The sequence below is a fragment of the Lactuca saligna genome, chromosome 8 (assembly GCF_052625555.1).
Source record: "Lactuca saligna cultivar CGN05327 chromosome 8, ASM5262555v1, whole genome shotgun sequence".
Taxonomy (NCBI): Eukaryota; Viridiplantae; Streptophyta; class Magnoliopsida; order Asterales; family Asteraceae; genus Lactuca; species Lactuca saligna.
In genome coordinates this window covers 132,712,239-132,722,500 of record NC_136424.1, presented here as the reverse complement: position 1 = coordinate 132,722,500, position 10,262 = coordinate 132,712,239, and the positions used below count along the sequence as shown (strand labels likewise).

The window sequence follows — 10,262 nt, the reverse complement described above, 5'->3', positions numbered from 1 at the left end:
CGAAAAAAACTATATTGAAACCAATGATATAAGGAAACCAAAGTGGTAGCATAATCTGAATTGGGTCTTGATGTAAGCATCCTTCATAGATAATTTATTTGCATATATTTATTTGAAATAACATGATAGAGCATATGATATCATCATGACCAGTACATGGTATCCTTTCCGGACAATAATACACAAAGAAACATAACAAACGTAGTAATAGCCAGTAACCTTCGAATAGACATGATAACCTCAAGGGGTTATATGTTCCTTATTTCATAGTACATACATATTTCAAAGGTTATTTGGTCCTTATCTCACTTGTAGGCTTTCAAATACACACCAATGCTATCGATATAATAGCCAGCAAGCCCATAAAATCCGACAAAAGAACCAACATCCAATGGTACAGGGAAAGGAGCTCCTCTTACATTACCAAAAGGTCCATGATTTTTCTTGTTTGTGATGAATGATATTGATGATATTATAGACAATCCATCAACACTTCCCCTTGAGAATGCACTTGTTCCGCAGATTCCAGTTATTTCCTCATCCCTTTCAAATATTATCTAACCATGAATGACAAATTGAACATGTCAAAGATAACTAAGGATACTAAGAGAAATGTTATATCAATCATTATAAAGAAACTTGCAGATTAAATACTTATGAATTGTTTACCTCAGAAATTCTCTCTCCACCATTCCAGCCACCAAAGGTTTCAGTAGTTTGTGTTAAGCTTCCACATTGTGTGGTGAACATGAGAGAGTATATAAGATCACCATGATCAATGATTATCTTCTTCAAATAATGATTTTTCTGAAGCTGGAAAGACCAAACATTTTGTGGACTTCCAGGTTCAGTTTTTCCCCATGTTCCAACCCGTATGATATTCTCATAGGCTTTAAGATACACACCAATGCTATCAATATAATAGCCAGCAAGCCCATAAAACCCAACTAATGAGCCTTTGTGCCATGGTAAAGAAAAAACATTTTCAGTTGCACAACCAAAAGGTCCATATGTCCTCTTGTTTGTTTTAAATGATAGTAATGAAATTACTTGATTACCCCCTCGATTACCAATGGCTCCACCAACCTCAGTTATTTCCTCATCACCCTCAAAGTGTATCTGATTAATCCACCGAGAATGTTGATTAATAAAAATATCGCAACATATTGATTAATGATTAGTGGAGTAAAGAGAATAAAAGATCAACTCACCTCAGAAACTGTGTCTCCACCATTCCAACCACCAAACTTGTTGGAATTATGCAAAACACCTCCACATTTAGCTGTGAACATGAGAGAGTATATTAGTTCACCATGGTCAATGGTTATCTTCACCAATTTATGATCTTTCTCAAGTGCAAAAGACCACTCATTCTGAGGACCTCCACTTTTTTTCCCCCATTTTCCAACTCGAATACATCCTGCTACTTTGCACCCCTTCCATGAGAAACACAGTAAGTATATAACTAAAATGCAATAAGGAACAAGCTCCTCTCAATGTGTCTGTCAAATGAATGACCAATGGGTCCTTAAATACATGTCAACCATAACTATTTAATCAAATTACATAAATTGTCCCCGTGGTTATATGGTTTTTTTGAATCAACGCCAGTTTTTTAATTTTAACCCTAATCGTCCCTAAAATATTTTTGTCACCTATCTGGGTTGACGGAGTCTAGTTTAGGCCGTTAAAACCATGTGAAATTCCTGTACTACCCTTACTTTTATATTTATTTTAAAATTTAAAAGGTATAGTTGATTATTACATCATACATCATTGTACATTTCTTGGATTTGGACCAAAAAGAAAACAGAAATGGGTTTCTACAAGAATATGACAAGTGGTGGTTATACACAAGGTTGTAGAACTCACTACTCAGTACCTGCTCGGCCGATTGGGGAGTAGCGAGTACTCGGGAGTACTTGGGAGTACTCAGATTCAGTAATTCATGTAGAAATATTTTTAGGAAAATTATATATGTCAAAATCATAAGTTAAATCATAATTTGATTGAAATATATAATAAAATTAGATACATGTGAATACATCAAAACTGAAAATACACACAATTGTCTCACTTCGTGAATAATTACTGAAAATTTAAGATATATATGTAGTATTAATCACATGTGTGTGTTCAATAATAAATCATTAAGTGTATTATACATATTAATCTTGAAATTCTTGATGTTTTTCTCTTTTTATGACATTTTTGACCCTTTGACCGAGTTGGCCGAGTTTGACCGAGTAGACCCGAGTAATACCGAGTAGGCCCGAGTTAGAGAGATGTTGACCGACTTTTGACCGATTTTTTACCGAGTTTGACTTAATCCAATTTTTTTTGCCGAGTTCACATTACTCGCCTCGGTGGAGGGTCGATTCCGAGTAATCGACCAAGTAGTCGGCCGAGTAGGCCAAGTTTTACAACACTGGTTATAGATGTGGAGGTGTACGTGGCGATGGGTCTTGTAGGATCAAACATTTAATATTAATAAAATTAATAACGGATAATTAATATATAAAATCAGGGGTATATAGATGTGGAGGTGTACGTGGCGATGGGTCTTGTAGGATCAAACATTTAATATTAATAAAATTAATAACGGATAATTAATATATAAAATCAGGGGTATAAAAGTAATTTTATTTGGTTTTAACTTCCAAATTTAAACGCCTGTTAGGTTCAGGGACCAAAACAGCGACAAAAAAGATGATTTAGGGACTACGAGGGTTACAATTGAAACAACTTGATTTCAAAATATTATATAAGCATAAGCACATAGACCATTTCTATAATTTACTCTAGTTATTTAAAATCATTAATTAAGATGGAAATAGATTAAAGCAACCATGTTTTCGTTAAGTTCATTGTTTAAAATAAATTAATGGTTTATATCAAAATTAACCAAAAGTTTAAAATGTTAATCGTCCTTGCATATTTCATGCAATAAAGATATGTCTAGAACTTCAATAATAAACAATGAAGAGGGAGAGATATACTAGAATTTTTGAATAATTGTTGATTTCTTTCATGCAATTAGATGAAGCCATGCATTAAAATGGAGTATGAATGTGCTAACGATTCATAATCATAACTCGATTTTGGTTTTATTGAACATCGTCGTACATGTGATTTTCATGGGTACTGTTGAGGAAGGGCAAAGTGTGCAGCTACACCGGGCCCAATTTTTTTCATTATATATTTTTGTTTAAAAATAAAAAAATATCATAAAGATAAGGACCATTTTTTTGTTGTTGAGCCTTTGAATATATTTATGTTTTTAGGACCGGCCTGGTGATTTTGATATTTATATTTGTGCTATGTAAATTTTATAATTGATACATGATGGAATACCCAAAATAGATGCTTTCATTTAAAAGGGAACCACGAGATGACAGATGGCCCATAAACAACACCCAATGACAACATCAAAGGCTTTCTTCGCTAGACTATTGCATTGGAAGGTTAAATATAGATCCTGAAAATTGTCCCATGCATGCATGAGTATGATTCCACAAAGTATCCATATGTGATATGTCCCCTTAATAGAGTTGTGATTGTGCAAGAACCTAATATTCGGGTAGGCCCATACAGAGTTATGAAAAAGAACTTCTTGGGCCATTTTTTCTAACCAACCTGATAGGTGGATGTTGGCCCTTGACAATTCAAATGAAATCATACACAAAATTGTTTGCTCCAATAAGGCTACCAATGTGCGACCATCCATCATTATTTTTTGCCAAAATCAATGCTTCATTTAATCCAACACACAATTTTTACTATGATCTTCAACAACCCAAAAGACATTTTGTCTAATACCTTCAAGGATGTTGAAAAAATGAACAAGAAAGGGAGAGATATGTGTACGGATTGATAAGTGACTCTACTGCCAATGGACAAGAAATTTGCTTCCCATCTCGGGACTTATCAATAACCTTTATCAATAGTGTTATATTTATCTGTTGATCAGATTGACCGATGTAAAACAATGGATCAGTTTTACTTTCTTTTAAAAAGTTTTACTTTCATCATTTCCCATTATAGCATTATATCGATGGACAATGAAAAATCTACCAAATTAAAGTTAAATCATTCGTATAAATTTTGTGGGAAGTCTCCAAAAAAATCATAATATTTTGCTCTAGCTTATGAAAAAATCTCAAATTTTATTTCGTTAACGGAAAAAAAAAAAATCAAATCAACCGTTTTTACTTGTAAAGTATATTTTACCCGGTTAATTACCTCCAGAAAAATCTCATTATTTTGATCCAAATTATGAAAAATTCCTATTTTTTTACTTCAACTCTTTTACTATTTCAATAAAAATCTAAAATTTTGTTGGTTCAAGTTATGAATGGGAATAAATGCATTATACTCCATAAAATAAGGATCAAAGTCCTCTATAACCAATTATTTGCCATAAAACAATGGTATTGACATCATTTTGAACTCATCATTGTTCATATAATCCATTTCTCATATAATATATGTTACAAGTATTATAAGATATTCAAATTATGTGTTGGACACTATATTACAATCTATATAAAAGTATGTTAAAGGAAAACCAATTATTACGTTCATATAAAAAACCATATAAGAAACCATTAACCGATGACAAACTAATCAATACAATAGTAGGTTTAGGTGAGGCTATATAGATTCTAGAGAAGAGCCTAAGTTTTATCCTTCAATCTTAAGCATATATAAATAGTTCTTCCATAGATCAAAGTTACTTCACATTTCAATAAATTTAAATTGTTTAGCTCCAAAACATCATGATCGTAACAACCGAATCAGATCCCAAATTATTTAAACAATGCTCTTTAACATTAGTTTTTCTTCAACAATTCTTTTCAATCAATCTTCTATTAAATCCCAGTATCAATCAATTTTTGTCCAAAATTATTTAAGCTTAAACTCATCGATTAACATCAAAGAACACTAAGATATTAAAAGCAAATCAAGATTGACTTTTGATAGTGATTCGATGGAGAGAAACAAAAAAATGAGATGAACCAATCAAGTCTTCTAACAAAATAATCCAGAAAATTGAAAAATCATCACGAATTGAATTGAATTTTACAATCAATATTACAAAATTATCATGTAGTCCGGATTAAATCCTAGATGTGAAGAAATGAACCAATTTGACGTTGAAACAAAAACAACCAACTAACAGATTTAATTTGATTTAGGGCCTGAAATTAGGCTTTTGAAGAATAGCGGCATATCAAACTATCAGGCTAAATCAAAAGAAAGAATTGGATCAAAAGAATTAGATTGATTTTTGGGCTAACCATTATGATTGAATAGTGACTTTCATCCAAAACAAATACGATGAACAATATATCAACAATAAGAACACGATTCTAAGAAAATTTTGAGACTCAAGGAAAAATTATCGAATTTTGAAATGATTATGCACAAAAGTCGTCAAATTTATATTGTTCCTTGAACCAATCACTTGGATCTTCAAGGCATGTTTCTAATACCAATTATTAAGGAGAGAGAGAGAGAGAGAGAGAGAGAGAGAGAGAGAGAGAGAGAGAGAGAGAGAGAGAGAGAGAGAGAGAGCCCTAATTTAACACACGGAATATCAAATCTAATATGTAATGAATCTATTCAATCTACTATCTAAGCAATAAAGCAATAAGGATCATACAAATGGGAGCTCTACTCTATAGCTGAATATGACTACGTTATATAGAGAAGCTACAACCTACTTAAGTCATAAGGTATGTTAGCAATATGTATAAATGAGTATTCCAATTTATCAAGTCATCCTCTATGGAAAACTTTACATCAATTTTAGCTACATGTATAAATGGGTATTCCAAGCCATCCAGTCATACTCCATGGAAAGCTTTGCACCAAACAGTTTAAAATGAAGTTGTGTTTTAGATGGTATGTACATTGTGATTTTATACCATGTCAAGTGATGTAATGATGGATTTGCTCTCGACCTAGTTTGTACGAAAGTCGACAATATCCTTTTCCATTTACATCATAGAAAATGGTTCTGGAAGTGTAACAAATGGTTAAAACCATGCAACTTTTAAAAAACCAAGAACTTCCAAAAATTTTGTGAAAGAGTAAAAAAGTTGAGGAAAATAAAATTTTAGGATTTTTTTTCATAAACTAAACCAAAATAATATGACTTTTCTAGAGGTAACCTGGTAAAAATAGTTATTGATGAAAAAAAGGGTTGATTAGAATTTTTTATCCGGTAATCCGAGCCTTTTTGTTAACAAAAATTTTAAGACTTTTTCATAAACTAGATCAAGATATTGGGACTCTTTATGAAGATTTCTTAAGTTTTTTCTTTTAATATGTGTTATAGTAAACACATTGTAAGTTGCCTAAATATATAAATATACTTGGGTAGTGAAAAAAATTTTAAATCATTTTTTGTGAAGTCTTATACTTTTAAATTTTAATTTAAATAAAAGTACATTGCAATTTCTTGCATTTAGGCTTTAGCCCATATTTTACGCTAAATTTATATGAAATTCAAATTATGTAACACTTCATTGTAAATTTATATGAAATTCAAATTATGTAACACTTCATTGTAAAGATCAAGAGTCAAGACTACCTGAATACATAGAACTGCACACCCCCAACCTCCCGATTGATAGAAAAAAAAAAACAAAAATAAATAAAATCACAAATAGGTTGCTATTACTAATATTAGGCCCGTGTCAACGTAAATATAATCAATAGCAATATACATTTTTCCTTTTTGTGAAAGACATTGGGTGGCAATATACCTTCGGCAGAGTCACAAATGTCAAAAAAAAAAAAAAAAAAAAAAAAAAAAAAACACACACACACATTGGAGTCTAATGCTAGATTTTTCATCATAGAGGTGATTTGTATGGTCGTTACACAATTTTTGTTCATTTACGCAACCAATTGTTTTCATAGCAATTAAATCATATACCTTTTCATGACCCCTAACAAGCCGACGTGGTTGTTTTTATACCAATTAAAATCATTTCGCCTTTTTACTACACTTAAAAAGCCCATTTTTCTAGATTACATCTACAAGAGAAAAATTAACATAACCAACAAAATAATTAAACCGATAAAAACATCAAATCATAAAGTTTTTTCGTTTCAACATCTTACCATAAGCTTTATAACCAAACATCCAACTTAATTAAAAATAATTATCCAAAACAAGTCTACAACCAAAGAACAGAATCCCAATGCCACGTGTCTCAAATTTTAAGTATCCACCGGAGCTTGAGTGACACCATACTTAACCAACATCTTCCCAAGATTTTCCGGCGAACAAACCTGATACTTCACCTTCCCACCATCATCCAAAAACACCTCCGCCAACTCCAACTTCTCAGCCGTCAAACTCGTACTATCCATCGTCTTACTCAACACCTTAAGCGCCAGCTGCACCGCCTCCTCCCGACTAATCTCCTCCTTATAATCCTGCTTCAACATGGACTGAGCCGCCTGATTGTTCGCCCCAACCGCCGCCGCCTTCCAACCGCCATAGTTCCCGCTAGGGTCACTCATGTAAAGCTGAAACCCGTAGTTCTTATCCCACCCCGCGAACAGAAACGACACCCCGAAAGGGCGGAGTCCGCCAAATTGGGTGTAGCCTTGTTTGGTGTCGCATAGTGATTGGACGAGCTGTTCGACTGGCATTGGGGTTTGGTAGGAGAAGGTGTAACGTTGGGCGGCAACACGGGCGGTGTTGATGAGGATGTTGGCGTCCGACATGATTCCGGCGACTGCACAGGCGACGTGGTCGTCGATTTTGTACATTTTCTCGGTGGAGGTGGAGGTTTGGAGGAGTTTTGAGGTTACTTTTTTTTCTCCCACGAGGACGACACCGTCTTTTGACAGGATTCCGATGGCGGAGCCTGCGTTTCCGATGGCTTCCATCGCGTATTCCACTTGGTAGAGGCGGCCTTCCGGGGAGAAGATGGTTGTTCGGCTGTCGTACCTTCGAGACATCTGTTAAGGGTAAAATAGTCATTTTAGTACATGGGTATGTGTTAGGGACCATGAGAGCTTAAAAACTGAGATAAATCTTTCAGGGACCAAATCTATAAGAACCAATATGAACGGTGACCAAAGTTGTAACTTATTTTGGTTGTTGTAGCATCTAAGGGGCAAAACAGTCATTTTATTATGTGTTGAGGACAATGTTTAAAACAAAATGAAACCAAAGGGAGCTTGAATGTGAGATAAATCATTTGGGGACTAAATCTGTAAGAACCAATATGAACAGGGACCAAAGTTGTAACTTATTTTGGTTGTTGTAGCATCTAAGGGGCAAAACAGTCATTTTATTATGTGTTAGGGACCATATTCAAAACAAAATGAAACCAAGGAGAGCTTAAAAGTGAGATAAATCTGTCGGGGACCAAATCTGTAAAAACCACTATGGCAAAGGGACCAAAATTGTAACTTATTTTGTTTATTGTAGTATCTAAGGGGGAGAAATGGTCATGCTTCATGACTTATGCGTTGAGGATCATATCCAAAACAAAATGAAAACACAGGAATGATAAAATTAGAAAGAAAAGTTCAGGGCAAATTTTGTGAAAAGCACTATAGTACAGGGACCTGAATTTTAATTTACTCAATCACTCTCATATAGAAAATGGTTAAATGCAAGAAAGAACAACGAAGTCAATTTATTTGTTTATTATAGCATCTTACTTTCATTTATTTTTATTACAACATTGTACTTTTAAATGAAAGTAGGATGCTGTAATAAACAAATAAATGGAAATAAGCTGCTATTTCTTGCATTTAGCCCTATAAAAAGAATAGTTCATTGGTACAATGTAAAATAGAATGTGTCAAATTTGAAAGTTGTCTCAGAAATTTAAGAAATAGAAAGAATGCAAAAGCATAACAAAGAGCAACACAAATCTACATATAAATAATAAGCAAGAAAGAGTCTGTGTTTCTTAGTAACTTAATGTAGATAGAATGACTTAATAAACAGAATCAGGTAAAAAAAGACATTCCCCCTTTAAGTTGTTATCCAGACTACACTTAATGATAAATAAGAAACAGGACTTAAACCTTATTGACTAATTTCATCATCCAACTCATCCTCTACCTTCACTATCATCCATTTCAATCATAAATAATAAAAGGCCAAAAAGAGGACTATTCCAAATGTCTAGAATATGTATGCCTTCTGTTATAATTGACTACATAGGCTTCTAGCAGTCTAATGAACTGTGATTAAACGAAATTATTGAAATTGCTATGTGAATATCTTGTTGGTTTACAAAATCTTGAGAAAACTTTCAAATGGCATAAATCCCTAACCAAGTTCCATACATAGACTGATAGACATGAACCCCTCTTCTACATGTACGTGATAATGAATCTTCAACTAACGTAATTTAAGAAGGAACGCCAATTTTTCAAGAAATCAAACTCTAATAAAACAAATATACAGGTTGATGTTCTTATGACATCTTACCTGAAGTTTCCAACAAATACCAAACGAGACTAAACCTACATTAAACTAATTGCAAATCCAGTAATCCACCAAACGTATATAAAAAATTAGGGTTTTGAATAAAATTCCAGAATACATTCAAAGCGTCGTAGAAGAAGTGTAGGGTGGAGCTTAAACAATCGCATTAACATAATAAATTACTCGTGGTTGAACTTAGGGCTAATATATCCATTCGATTCATTCCTCCAAACTCCTAATCGGCAAGCAAATCGTGAACAATAATTAATAGGTGTGATGAATATATAATCACACAGAGGAGATCGAGAACTGACCTTAACGTGGATTTGGAAGAAGCAAAGTTAAATTGAGCTGAAGAATCGGAAATTGGCATACTGATTACTGAGGGGTGAATATATAAACAAAACGTCCGAATTTTTATTGTTCCCCAAGCTTTCTTCGCTTTTATGTTTTTCCTTTTTTATTTTTTTTATTTTTTTTATTTTAGGTTTTGGCCGAAGCACCCTAAATTTATACAATTTTCACTTTGTGCCCAAAATAGTTCTAGAGTTTTCCTTTTTGTTTTCAAACTTTGTTGTTTGAGGCTTCTTTTTCTAATCAGTTAATAGTTAATGTATTAAATATACTTACAAAAAGTTTGATCCCTACCACACTATGAGTATGTATCTTCGTGGGAACAAACCTTTGATAAAAAGTCATGTCAAATCGAACTAATTTCGTATCATTGTTCTTGATCACGACAAACTCCACGTCGCACCAAGGCTATATTCACTTAATTTGTTAAAGGGAG

At 33.2% G+C, this 10,262-nt stretch overlaps 2 protein-coding genes across 2 annotated transcripts; both read right to left on the bottom strand.

Moving 5' to 3' along the window:
- Window positions 1-107: 107 nt before the first annotated feature.
- On the bottom strand, window positions 108-1,774 carry LOC145010108 (mannose/glucose-specific lectin-like). The gene is made up of 4 exons (XM_078968689.1): window positions 1,766-1,774; window positions 1,212-1,436; window positions 670-1,119; window positions 108-557 (listed from the first exon to the last, which is right to left on the bottom strand). The coding sequence occupies exons 1-4, from the start codon at window positions 1,772-1,774 to the stop codon at window positions 306-308; spliced, it is 936 nt and encodes a 311-aa protein (XP_078824815.1). The 3' UTR covers window positions 108-305.
- Window positions 1,775-7,061: 5,287 nt separating this feature from the next.
- Window positions 7,062-9,892, bottom strand: LOC145011217 (proteasome subunit alpha type-4-like). Its single transcript, XM_078969877.1, has 2 exons — window positions 9,787-9,892; window positions 7,062-7,983 (listed from the first exon to the last, which is right to left on the bottom strand). The coding sequence occupies exon 2, from the start codon at window positions 7,981-7,983 to the stop codon at window positions 7,234-7,236; it is 750 nt and encodes a 249-aa protein (XP_078826003.1). The 5' UTR covers window positions 9,787-9,892; the 3' UTR covers window positions 7,062-7,233.
- Between the last annotated feature and the right edge of the window lie 370 nt (window positions 9,893-10,262).